At 35.5% G+C, this 13,499-nt stretch overlaps 1 protein-coding gene across 1 annotated transcript; it reads left to right on the top strand.

The window, feature by feature from the left end:
- Nucleotides 1-6,098: 6,098 nt before the first annotated feature.
- Nucleotides 6,099-6,494, top strand: LOC125583378. The gene has a single exon (XM_048750227.1). The coding sequence runs from the start codon at nucleotides 6,099-6,101 to the stop codon at nucleotides 6,492-6,494; it is 396 nt and encodes a 131-aa protein (XP_048606184.1).
- The last annotated feature ends 7,005 nt before the right edge of the window (nucleotides 6,495-13,499 follow it).

Below are 13,499 nucleotides of genomic sequence, written 5' to 3'. Positions count from 1 at the left end.
TAGAATTCTCACATTATAAAAAGAAAATTAACCAACTCTGAACAAAATGTTGGCCACTGATAATCACACACGCATGCTCTCTCCATTTCAAAATGTTACATATTTTAGATTTTTCACGTATTTTAATAAAACACATTAAATTTACATAATTTTTGTGATTATCTTTTTTTCCATAATTTTAAGTCAATAAAAAATTCAATAAGTACAATTAAGTTTTTTTAAGTTTGCAATTAGTTAATAAAACATTTATTGAAAATAAAAAAATAGATTTTTTGAAACAAAATTTTTCTCTATAATATGTAATTTTATAAAACGATGGAGTATATAATAAGTATAGACTATACTTACTCTTTAATTCAATTTATTTTGTAAATAGTGTTAACAAAAATATTGCCGCAAAAAGTTAACAAGCATTATAGGTTTGGGTATGATAGCAATCAATAATCACATCGGTGTAATAAGTTACCTCGTAGTTTGCAAGGCATCTCTATTGGTTATAGAGTGTAATTTCTGATTCTTTATTAGTATATTTTTAACACACTTTCGTATACCCAACTATACGCTTACATTTACATGTTTACATATACACCCAAATGTAAACATTATATCTAATTAATACGATCAAATGTCGATCCGAATGTTAGTATACCAGAATTTGAAGTAAACTTAATAGCTTCAGTTTGTACAACTAGTGTTTAGGTGCACAAAAAAGAGAGAAAGAAGTAAAACTAGTTTTAAAAGATTAAATCAGTTAACTAAGTTTTAGAAGTTATACTATCCAAACGACAGCAATATTAGATGTGATTTGCCCAACAATAACATATATACACTGATAAAAAATCAGAAAATAATAGCATTGCGTTGTGACAAAGATATATATATATATATATATATATATATATATATATCTATGTAGTCATTGCAAATTTTCAACAGCTGGAAACAGATTCTGTTATAAAAATATGAGCTTCCGCTTTTTATATTCGACCATTTATGTCAAAGTAATTGAAGATCGAACCATTAAAAGTGTGTAGTGTGTATATAACATATATGTATATGTCAATAAACAAAAGCAACTATATGTATGCCAAAGTATATCTTAGTTGATAATGGAGCGGTTAGAGTATTTTCTTTGGTATAATATTTTTAAAATAGGGTTTTAAGCGATATACTGAACTACTGTTCTTAAGCCAGTTACATACTTTATTACAAATTAAATTATAATTTTTGGAACACACAAGTTAATATAATATTTTAGTAGAACATAGTCATATAGTTAAACTATAATATTAAAAGGAAATTTGAACCAATTAGAAAATAACAAAATGTTTTCATATTTTTCATGAAACAGTCAAATGATAATATATTTTGATTCTATTCATATTCTTTTTCCTTTTAATCTTGAGATACTTTTTGAGAACGTTCCATAAAAAATGTTCTTACAAGTTATAATTTTATATGAGCGTGGTAAAGTGGGGTTTGGTATGCCGACATTTGCATAATTTTATATGTTTTTATCCAAAAATTGTTTTACAACAAGAAATTATCAAACGTATAAATATTATGTCATCATCTTCCTCTCTCCCAGAAAAATGTCTTCGACATAGACTAACAATTTTTTTTTAACTATGCTTTAATCATATAATTCCCAATGTTATGTATTTCTACATAACATTTTGTGTTTTTTTACACAAGGGTTTTCTTACTTAAAATTTTGTTTAAGCATATAATAGAGAATATTGGCCCAATTTACCAAAATCTTGCGTTATACTTCATATGCTTCCAAACACACGTTTTTATGTGCGTATACTTTGAAAATATGCCATCATGTATACAATAGATGGTGGTTTCTTTTGGAACAAGTTAGGTTGTTTAAAGAAAATGAAAGAAAAGCTAATAAAACTTAATTCAAAAGCCTCTCTTTTATAGTTGTTATTTAGTCTCGCCCGGCTCAAAAGTCCTCAATAGTGATAAACATGAATCTTGATGTCATCTTTTCACTAAAAGGAGGCATTTGCGTAACACGTCAAACTAAATTTTATAGTATTATGAATAATTCATTTGCTGCTGCATACTTGGTTAGTACTGTACATACGGCTTAATTTAACATAGAGTATTATACAGTAATCTGTCGTCAAAATTGAAGGAATGGTGGTGAATTTATTGAGTAACGACTTTATAGGGATAGAGAAAAATGTGTTTCTATATATCTTTATTGGTTGTACTCAGGGCAAGTGTTCTATGAATCTTGAATCCAGCTTCGAGATTTCATTTAAATGCAATTGTCCTATAAATCTTGAATTGTTCATTGTCTATAGCTGTTATGGCTATGACTGATGACAACTAAAAAAGTGGTAATATGCAATCTACACTCTTTTTAATTGTTAAAAAGGGAATTTGAAAAGCAAAATAATATGGGTAAATTTATTTTGATTAATACAACCATGTAAAAAAACCATATTAATTCGCCATGATTTCAAATTATAAACATCTTGTTGGTTTTATATGGCTTAATTCAAAACCCTATGGTGTGTTCTTTTTTTGTCTTTCGATAAAACGTGGAGTGTTTACATTTTCAAAATATCATCATAATTGATCTGGACTGGACTGTATTACATTCCATTCTTTTTTTAATCTAAATGTTAAGTATTACATTCCATTCGCTGCTACATCCTCGGTGAAACAAGATTTGACTTTACTCTGGTCCGATTGCATTTCTAGATCGTGATCTATCTATGGAGTGAACGCAATAACACATGTCACAACAAGCCATGTTACTCGTCTCTTTCCCTTGCCCACAGAATTGATAAAATTAATCAAAAACTGAACCCTCTCACTATGTTTTTTAAGCATATGAGAATCCTGATAAATTATTTTAACCCTGATATACTTACCCAGCAATTAGACTTGTGTAATCTTTATGATAGTTATTGAAGCTTTGATCACTTTACATTTCTGTTATGCTTCAAAATTTCATTTGCTCTCATTTGTAATTAAATTTCTATGGAGTGAACGCAATAACACATGTCACAACAAGCCATGTTACTCGTCTCTTTCCCTTGCCCACAGAATTGATAAAATTAATCAAAAACTGAACCCTCTCACTATGTTTTTTAAGCATATGAGAATCCTGATAAATTATTTTAACCCTGATATACTTACCCAGCAATTAGACTTGTGTAATCTTTATGATAGTTATTGAAGCTTTGATCACTTTACATTTCTGTTATGCTTCAAAATTTCATTTGCTCTCATTTGTAATTAAATTTGCTTTTTAATATGTTTTATTTTTAGATTGAGTTAATTTTTTCAATAGTCAATTTCTTTTTTTTTTGGTCAACAATAGTCAACTTCAAAAGAAAAATCAAGTATGATACTAGAAAACTAGGAGAAGTAAATTTTGTAAATGTTTTTTTTTCAACATTTTGTAAATGTTTTTGTTCTCAAAAGAGAAAGAAAGAAGAGAGTTGGTGTTTTTGTACCGGTTAAAATAAAAATATAATAGTAAAAGCAAATGTAGATTTGGTCAACGATGACGCTTGTCCTTCAAAAGTGGCGTCAGAGACTCAGAGTCCACATTATCACTGGGATTATTTCGGTTAGATAGATGCGATTACGCTTCTGCACACTGGCATTGACCACCCAGAATCCAATATTAACACGTACAGTTTTTATAATTAAATGATTGTTTTTGTAGTCTCCTTTTTCATTATTATTTTTAAAAATATTCTATTAACTTAAAAAATAAAAAATCGAAAACCATATAGTGCCTTACATCATCAGACACATTGTTCTTTTTTTTGACAAGATAAAACACTTCTCATTTGAGGGACACATTGTCTTCTTCCACCCCTTGTGGTTTTACAGCAGTATCCCTCACGCTTGGTTAAGAGAAACTAGAGGATGACTACATTTTTTTATTTTATTTATTTTTTCTCAACTTTTTCTTTGTTCTTTTTGCAAAGTTCTTATGTTTTTATTTGTTTTTTTTCTCAGAGTTTAAGACATTTGAAGAAAGTATAATTATTACAATAAATTGTAATTTGTTTTTCTCTATATTTTAACATCCATTTTCATATATATATTTTATATATTTCAACAATTATATAAAAAAATGTATGGACATAAGAAGTGTGGATGCAAAATTGTGAACATGTAAGAAAAATACGTAAACATAAAAAGATGTGGATATGGATGGATAAAAAATATAGAAAATCTCTTTAAAATTTTCGTGGATGTGGTTTCATGAACTAAGTTTCATGGACGTGTTTTCTTGGACAAGTTCTTATATTCCTAATCATCTTACATAATTTCTTAGTATCTGTGGACAAGTACTTTATGCATACCGTGTAGTTTTTATGTACATGTATTTTGTGTAAGCCACTTTGGTGAACAAATAGGTGTGGACATGGATAATAAAAGTTTGGTCGTTAAAAAATATGGACATGGACAAAACAAATATGAAAAATGTGAAAAGATAGTAGTACCCGAACATAGAATAGTGAATTATATGGATAAATTCATATGTACAGTTTTGTGTGGGCATATAAATTTGGATATTCAATCCTAAAAATACACCTTGAACATGTTTGTGTGAACGTAAGATAGAGGGAGATCTAATTTAAAGTTCAAAATCTTCCAAAGTTTTGTTGGGGTCAAATTGAAAATAGTCAAAATTTAAAGGTGTATCCTCAGCTCGCTTGCGAGACTTTCGTCATGTTCAGTAAGATGAGAAACTATTTATTCTAGAATTGATTCCATAAGCTATAACAGAAAGCACTTAAAGAACAACAACAAGATCTTCAGAGTAATCTTCGTTTTTTTTTTGAGTTCTTCGATTTCGTCATGGTGACAGAGGATGACAAAAATTAAAGAAAATTGGAAACTTGCAGAGATAAAAAGATTAGGAAAGAGAGAACCGATAGAAGATGGACGAGAAAAAGTAGATCTGAAAATTGATAGTGAGAGAGAGAAAAAGAAATGAATTTACAAATTATAAATTTTTATTATTTAATGACACATAAAGTAATTAGAAAAGAGTGTATTTGAGGGGTAGATAAGACATTCCACATAGATAATGTGTGCCTCCCGCCACAAGTGTCTGAATGTGTTATTCCAAAGATATAATGTGTCTGTAAAAATTTCTTATTATTTTCTATTATCATTTATACATATCCACACAATAATGTAATAAAAAAACGAAAGTAGGAAATGCAAAAAGAAAACAAAAACAAAAACAAAAATAGAAAATGCAAGTTCCAAACTAAGACATCATCCAAAAGAGGAAGCTATATAGATGCAAAAACACGAAGTAAATTCAGAAATCCCAAACGGTTTCACTCACTCTATTAGAATTGTTCCATCATATCTTCTTCCCTCAAGTATTGATTCGTACGAACATTTATTTTTATAATTTTCACGAATACTATTAAATACTTACAGAATTTTATATTTGGAATGGAAAATGTATCTATTCAGAGTTGAGAGACTAATAATGAATGCTATTTAGATTCAGCACATGGTCAAGCCAAGGCACCCACGTACAAAAAGAATCCATCCATTTTCACTGTTTTTATATATGCATCAAAACGACAGAAAGCGCATCAATGAAACTACAAAATGGGACATTGTTCTCGATTTAGCCAACCAACTACGCGCCGTTAATGATTTCTCCAAAATATTTTTTTTTCTTTTCCTATCGGTAGGATGACGTGTAACAAACCAATGGCCTCATTGTCACACTGGACCAATGAACATTAGACATGTCAGGATAATGTTCGTTTCACTGCTTCTCTTTTTTTTTTTCTGATCAAACTCTTTCATCAAACTCTTTTAGAAAAAAAAAAAGAGTCGGACTTTTCCGATTAACCCTCGCGTTCCCGGCGACGGCTTTCTATTCTCTCGTTAATGGTAGATCATGGGCGACCCTACGAAGCCATTATCTGACGGTTATCTCCACGATTTTTCTTTTCAATCGTGATGGCGATCTGGCGCAACTGACACAACAAGATCTCTATTTAAAGGAACTTGGAGTTCTCCTGTGGTTACATAACATCTTCCTCTACTTTCATCATCTCATTCTCTTTGTCAATCACCAAATGGGGGATAATATACAGATAGACATGCAAAATCTCAATTTGGGGGCTGAGGATCCGCCAATTCAATTACCGGTGCAAGTAGTCAATGAAGCAGCGGCTGAGAATCGATTCGTGCTAATTGGAAGACCGGTGATGCCTCACAGACAGAACATTCGATCAATCATTGCAATTCTTCCCAGAAACTGGGGACATAAAGGCGTTTACGGGAGAATGATTGAGGGTAGACAGTTCCAGTTTGTCTTTCCTTCAGAGGAGTCCATGGAGATGGTGTTACGTCGTGGTCCTTGGGCTTTTGCTGATCGTATGCTGATCATTGAGAGATGGACCGCGTCTTTCAATCCACTGATGCTCAACTTCATTCTTTTCTGGATTCAGATCCGTGGAATCCCATTCTAATTCATGAGCCAAGATATTGTAATGCATATTGGGAGGGCATTGGGTATGTATCTGGATGTTGATTACTCGGCTGATGTAGCAGGAAGATGTGACTATGCAAGAGTTAGAGTCAACTGGAACGTAGATGAGCCACTTCGTTTTCAGAGACAGTTCCAGTTCACGGCGGGCGTCAATACACTACTGCGTCTTACTTTTGAGAGGCTTCAGGGGTTCTTTGATGTTTGTGGCAGACTTACTCATGATGCAGGGGCCTGTCTCATTCAAAATGGTGGTCTCAATCCAGATGGTGCTGATGATGATAGCGATAATGATGATGGTGGAGATCATGCTTTACCGAATGATGGTGGTATCAATCATGGTGTGTTCATTGAAGAAATCAATGAAGAGGAGCAAGAAGGGGGTAATGGTGAAGCGCCAGACGCCAATGATGAAGTTCAGATTTGAGAGGATGATAAACAGATGGAGGAGGCTGATGTTGAAGATGATCTTTGGAGTTCAGATGCGATGCCCACAATGTACTCTGATGAGATCAATATTGAGGAGATGTACAACCCAATCAATCCTTTTGGCACAAGATATGATGGTCGTGAGCTTATTAAGAGGAAGGCTTGGCTGGATAAGGTGGAAGAGAACAAGCTATGCTTCTCTAGGATGGAATGTGGGGAATCAAGTGGAGGGAGAAGCTCTAAGAGGAAGAAAGAGAGCAGTACTGCTTTTGTTGAAGTCTCGACACCAGTGACAACTGAAGAGGAGACGACTGCAACTTTGAGAGGCGCGGTGGGCCCTGAAACACCACAACCACCATGAGGACAACCTGTTGGAACTGTCGAGGGCTAGGCATTGACTCGACGGTTCAACGCCTTAAGGAGATCAACAAGTTGTATCTCCCAGACATAATGTGCCTTTCAGAGAAAAAGCAAGATGATGATTACATTAGAGATGTGGGCGCACAGATAAATTGTTTAAATTATGTTTATGTTCCACCGATAGGTGCTAGTGGTGGTTTGGTTATCTTTTGGAAGCAAGATGTTCAGTTGTCTATTTTAAGTTATTCTCCTAATCTAGTAGATTGTACTGTCAACTGCAATGAAGGTTCTTTTTATTTTTCCTTTGTGTATGGTCACCCCAACCCTGGATATCGTCAATCATTATGGAAAAGAATTGATCGGAATGGAATAGGAAGAAGGAATCAACCATGGCTCTTATTAGGAGACTTTAATGAAATTTTGGGTAACCATGAGAAAATAGGAGGAAGAGTTCGCCCTGAGGCTTCGTTTCAAGATTTTAGGACCTTGGTTCAGAATAATGATCTTAATGATCTTAGTTCTGTTGGAAGTCGGTTTTCCTGGATTGGTCAGAGGGGTCAACACCAAGTTCAGTGCTGTTTGGATAGAACTATGGCCAACTCGGAGTTGTTAACAGCCTTCCCTGCTTCTGAGACAGAGTTTCTAGAGATTGGAGAACAGACCATAGACCGCTTGTTACCTATATAGGTTCTCAGAAGGAAGCTCCAAGACGTATGTTTCGCTTTGATGCTAGAATGAGTATGAAGGATGGTTTTCACGACACTGTGTGCAGAGGGTGGAAGGGTATGGGTCAGGCTCAGCTAATTCAATTACCTCTTGCTTAAAGATTGGTACGCTGCAGTCAACAAATCTCTCGTTGGAAAAGAAGTAACAGATGTAATGCAAGAGAAAATATTGAGATTTTGCGGGGAAGATTGGATCAAGCTATTACCAACAATAATGTTACAAAACAAGAAAAACTCCAACTAAAGGAGGATTTGGATCATGCTTATAAGGAAGAGGAAGTATTTTGGCAACAAAAGAGTCGAGTAACATGGCTCCGATCGGATGATAGGAACACTGCATACTTCCATGCTGTTACAAAGGGTAAACGATGCCAGAATAATATTTCCTCAATTCAAGATGCTAATGGAGTTGTTCAGCAAGGACAAGCTAACATAGGGAATGTGGCACAAGACTATTTTGACAATCTGTTTACTTCCTCCACGACTGATATTGGTATGTATGACATAGTATTTATGGGGTTTCAGAGTAAAGTATCAGATGAAGTGAATGCAGATATTACTAGAGGAGTAACATATGAAGAAATCAGAGAGGCTATGTTTGATATTGGATCTCACCGAACTCCGGGACCAGATGGAGTGATCTCAAATCAGAAATTGTTGAAGAGGTTCAACCAGTTTTTGCCACTGGTGAGTTGGATAAGAAGCTTAATCACACCAACATATGCTTGATTCCTAAGATATACCCACCATCAGGAATGGCAGATTTTCGACCGATTTCTCTCTGTAACGTTGCTTACAAAGTAATATCAAAAATTCTGGTGAATCGACTTAAGGGACACTTGGATAGTCTCATTACAGAAAACCAACAAGCTTTTATTCCAAGAAGGTTATTACTGATAATATTATTGTTGCACATGAGGTTTTCCACAGCCTCAAAGTCAGGAAGAGGCAAGCTACTTCTTACATGGCTCTCAAGATAGATATCACCAAGGCATATGATAGACTGGAATTGAGTTTTCTTCAAGAAACAATGAAGAGAATGGGATTCTGTAGCACCTGGATTAAACGAATCATGGCTTGCGTTAGTACTGTTTCTTTTTCGGTGTTGATAAATGGATCTCAAGAAGGATTTATTGAACCATGACGTGGGATTAGACAGAGAGATCCTTTATCTCCGTACCTATTCATTTTATGTGCTGAAGTGTTGTCTCACATGATGAATCAAGCCATGGCAAATCGTACTATTCTCGGAGTAAAAATTTCAAATGAAGCTCCCTCTGTGAACCATCTTCTCTTCGCTGATGACTCCTTGGTTTTCTCATTGGCAAATCCTCGAGCTGGCAACAAACTGAATAAGATATTAACAGATTATGACTCTGTTTTAGGTCTGGCGGTCAATCTAAGGAAATCCTCAATAACTTTTGGACATAAAGTTCCTAATTCTGTTAAGACACGAATGATGAACATCTTGGGAATTCATAATGAAGGAGGCATAGGTAAATACTTGGGTATGCCAGAACAATTACAAGCCGTAAGAGTGATATGTTTGCCTACATTATTGATAAAGTTAAGGCAGTAACACAAGGATGAAGCCGGAAATACTTATCATATGGAGGTAAAGAGGTGTTACTTAAAGCTGTTGCATTGGTTATGCCTATCGTCTCCATGAATGTGTTTCGATTGCCTAAAGAAGTATGTGAAGAGATTAATCGAGTGCTAGCTCAATTCTGGTGGGGCTCGGGTGACAAAACATGAATGCACTGGTATGCTTGGAAGAGAGTGAGTTTGCCTAAAGCTGAAGGAGGACTTGGATTTCGAGATCTAGAAAGATTCAATCAAGCACTACTAGGAAATCAAGTTTGGCGAATCATGCAGAATCCAAATTGCTTAATGGCCCGTGTTTTGAAAGCAAGATACTTCAAAGATGGTGATATATTGGGAGCAGTACAATGTAAGAAGGCTTCCTATGCTTGGAAATCTATTTTATATGGTAGAGATTTTGTAAAACAAGGAATGAGATTCATTAATGGTGATGGCTCTCTGGTTAACGCATGGACATACCCATGGTTAGATGAACATACTCCAAGAGCACCTAGATCACGTATGATGGAAGCAACTCAGGTCAAAGTAAATCAATGGTTTCGAGCAGATGGACAAGGATGGGATGAGCAAAAGGTTAGGGATGCTGTAGTTCCTGAGGATGTTCAGAAAGTTTATCTGTCAAGATTTTTGCGTCTGCAAAGCAAGATTTGTTGGGTTGGCATTACAATGAAGATGGAATTTATTCCGTTAAATCAGGATACTGGTTAAGCACTCATATGTCTGAGGTAATGATCATCGAACCGACTTATGGCTCTGTTTCTCTGAAGAAGAAAATATGGAAAACAAAAATGCCTTCAAAGCTACATCATTTTCTTTGGAGGGCTCTTTCAAGAAGTTTGGCCACAGGAAGTAATCTGAAGCGCAGACATATTACTAATGCAGATCAATGCCGTAGATGCTGTCAAGGTGAAGAGACTGAGAAGCATATTCTGTTTGATTGTATGTATGCACAACAAGTCTGGAGAGCTTCAGGTATCACAAATTCTATAATAACCAATCCTCAGGCCACTTTTGAAGATCAGATAGAAGCTGTTCTTCAATGCTCTTTATCGTCTCAGTTACAACATCTGGCGAATTATCCCTTTTGGATATTGTGGAGGTTGTGGAAGAGTAGAAATATACTGGTTTTCCAGCAGAAACAAATCAATTGGAGAAATATTTTGCAACAGGCTCGGAAGGATGCTAATGAATGGTCAGAACATGGTAGTACACAAAGTGATCACATGGCTCATGGGAATGCGAGAGTACGCTCTACACATCAGAATTAACATTGGCAAAGACCTCCTACTGGATGGGTTAAATGCAATGTTGACGGGTCCTTTGTGAATAATGAGGTACCGAGTAAGGCGGGATGGATTATACGTGATGAGAATGGAGTTTATCAGGGAGCAGGTCAAGGTAAAGGAGGAATAGTCAGCAACCCTTTGGAAAGCGAGTTTCAAGCAATTATTATGGCTATGCAACACTGTTGGGGAAGAGGATATAAGATAGTGATTATAGAAGGAGATTGTCAGAAGGCGATTGATTTACTAAACATAAGAGGTCTTCACTTTCATGCTTATAACTGGATCAGGGAGGCTTTGTGGTGGAAACAAAGATTTGAAGAAATTAAATTTACTTGGATTGGAAGAGAAGGAAACAAAGTTGCGGACAAGCTTGCCAAACAAGATATTCCCTTTAATAATTTGTTTTGGTTTCATTATTATGTTCCAAGATCTATAACATCAGATCTTCACTATGACTTTGTAACTTCTAAATAAGTTAATAAAGTAGTCGTTATAAAAAAAAAGGAGTTGTCAATGGTGTCTTCCTCGGAGTGTCATTGCTTTTTTAACCCAATCAGTGTCACTCATTTCTCCAAAACTAAACTCCATTTCTCAACTTCGTGACGAACTTCTCGATCCTTCTTTGTATCTGTGACTATGGCTGTAACACCCGTCTCCTTTTTTCTCGAGATCGGAGTTCCACCAACAACATCTCATCACCACATCTCATAACTATATCTCCACTCACCCTAAACCCAAATAAAATCCGAATAAAAACGCGTAGTAGCACCAATCCGTCCAAATATCATTTACTCATTAGTCTCACCTGAAATAGGAAAGAAAGAGGGGTGAGTAACAGGGGAATCACTCATTGAGGTATGAGATGCTACTCCGAAGTCCATGGACCCGGACATAACACTCTGAGAAAATATAATTTAATCCTAACAAGTGACAAACACGGTATCTAAAGTACCCACAGAACAAACAAAAGTCCTAGCCAGGTGCACAACATGTCGACTAAGCTGTGCCCAACATCTTCACACCAAATCTACTGGTCTCCGGCCGACACACAAAATTACGTCTCCATGGTCGGCTAACATCCTAATTACCTCAATAAACTATATACGTATATATTATAAGTTATAAATGAAAAAGCACTGATGAACCATCTAACACCCTAATCAGGTTTAGCCAATGAACTTAACACTATAGCAAACAGACTCCAAACCGACTCAATTCACAAAACCGAACATATTAGAACTAAACTATATTTATTCGAAGTCCTAAGCCGTGTACGAGAAATTACGAGAATAGCCCTCACCTTGGTCAAGACCAGAGATTTGATAGGGTAATGCTCGGGAACTGATATGGCTCGTCAAACATTCAGGCTTTAAAGAGGATGCCTTGGCAAACAAGTCAACCATAACATCCATACTTGGTTCCTACGCATGCCATGATAAAGTGTACGTTAAATTTGTTTCTTGTAAGAAACAACTAGTGATACAAATAACCTTCTCGGAAATAGCTACGGTTCGAAGGCTTAGATCTCCGGTGACATGGTGCCGCTCTCCAGTGACCAGCAATTCATGGTGGCACAGATCGGTGGTCTTCAGTGGTTAGTGGTGACAAACGCCATAGATCCGTTGTGGCTCGTATCTTCTCCACGTCTTATCTTCTCGCCTCCGGTGTATAACTCCAACAAAAGCATCAATGGTAACTTATGATTGCAAGGGCCATGTAATCATGTTGACAACGATCGGTGGTGACGACATGTGGAGTCATGGCTTCCTTTCCTCTTGACTTTGCTCACATCAACAACATGTGAGGTGTAAAGGCGATGGATACGTTGACTCTTCTTCTTCACATCTCAGATTTGGCATACAATAAGTACAAGGATAACAATGGTATCTCTAGTCGCAAGGCTTCTTATCCATTGTATACGAGTACTCGTTGTTGGTGGTTGCGATGATGAACGGCGGCGGCGAATCTGCGCTTCTTCTCTTGAGACTGAGGCAACTGCAAGTAGAGGACAAGAGTGGGAAGTCGAAGGCGGCTGCAGTTTCCATATGATGCACATGCATATATATAGCTCGGTTTATTAAAGGTTTGGTTAAATTAAATAATTAAATAAAACCAACCCATCAACTTATCGACTTCTTAATATTCTTATTTGATAGCTTTGATAGAACAATCTATCTATCTATCTATATTATAATGAGAGAGTTTTGCTCACTCTTCAGGTTGTCCACGTGGACAGATTGCGGGTCCCATCTACAAATAAAAACTTGAAACGGTAAAGAAAATGCATTATCATTTTGTTTTTTCACCACTAATCACTATTTAATGCTTTGAAATGTTTTTTGGGTCAATGAAAACAAAACGTTAAGATACACAAAAAAACAAACAAATCGAAGCATCTGTTAGCCTATCTCTGATCACTCTTTTTCATACGCAAAAAACCTCTAATTTTCTCAGTTTGTTTCATTCATATTTTAAAACCAATCCTCTAATTTTATATTTTTTTGTATTCGATGTTATAGCCCAGGGAGATTTCAGCGAACATCCAAAGTGAGGAAGAACACAAGATGTGAGATCAATGGAGAATGT

The sequence above is a fragment of the Brassica napus genome, chromosome C3 (genome assembly GCF_020379485.1).
Source record: "Brassica napus cultivar Da-Ae chromosome C3, Da-Ae, whole genome shotgun sequence".
Classification (NCBI taxonomy): Eukaryota; Viridiplantae; Streptophyta; class Magnoliopsida; order Brassicales; family Brassicaceae; genus Brassica; species Brassica napus.
Note: the sequence above shows the minus strand (reverse complement) of the source record. Positions and strands in the feature narration are given on the sequence as shown.

Coding starts and splice junctions, on each gene's coding strand:
- LOC125583378 (XM_048750227.1), top strand. CDS start 6,099: ATGGGGGATAATATACAGATAGACATGCAAAATCTCAATTTGGGGGCT.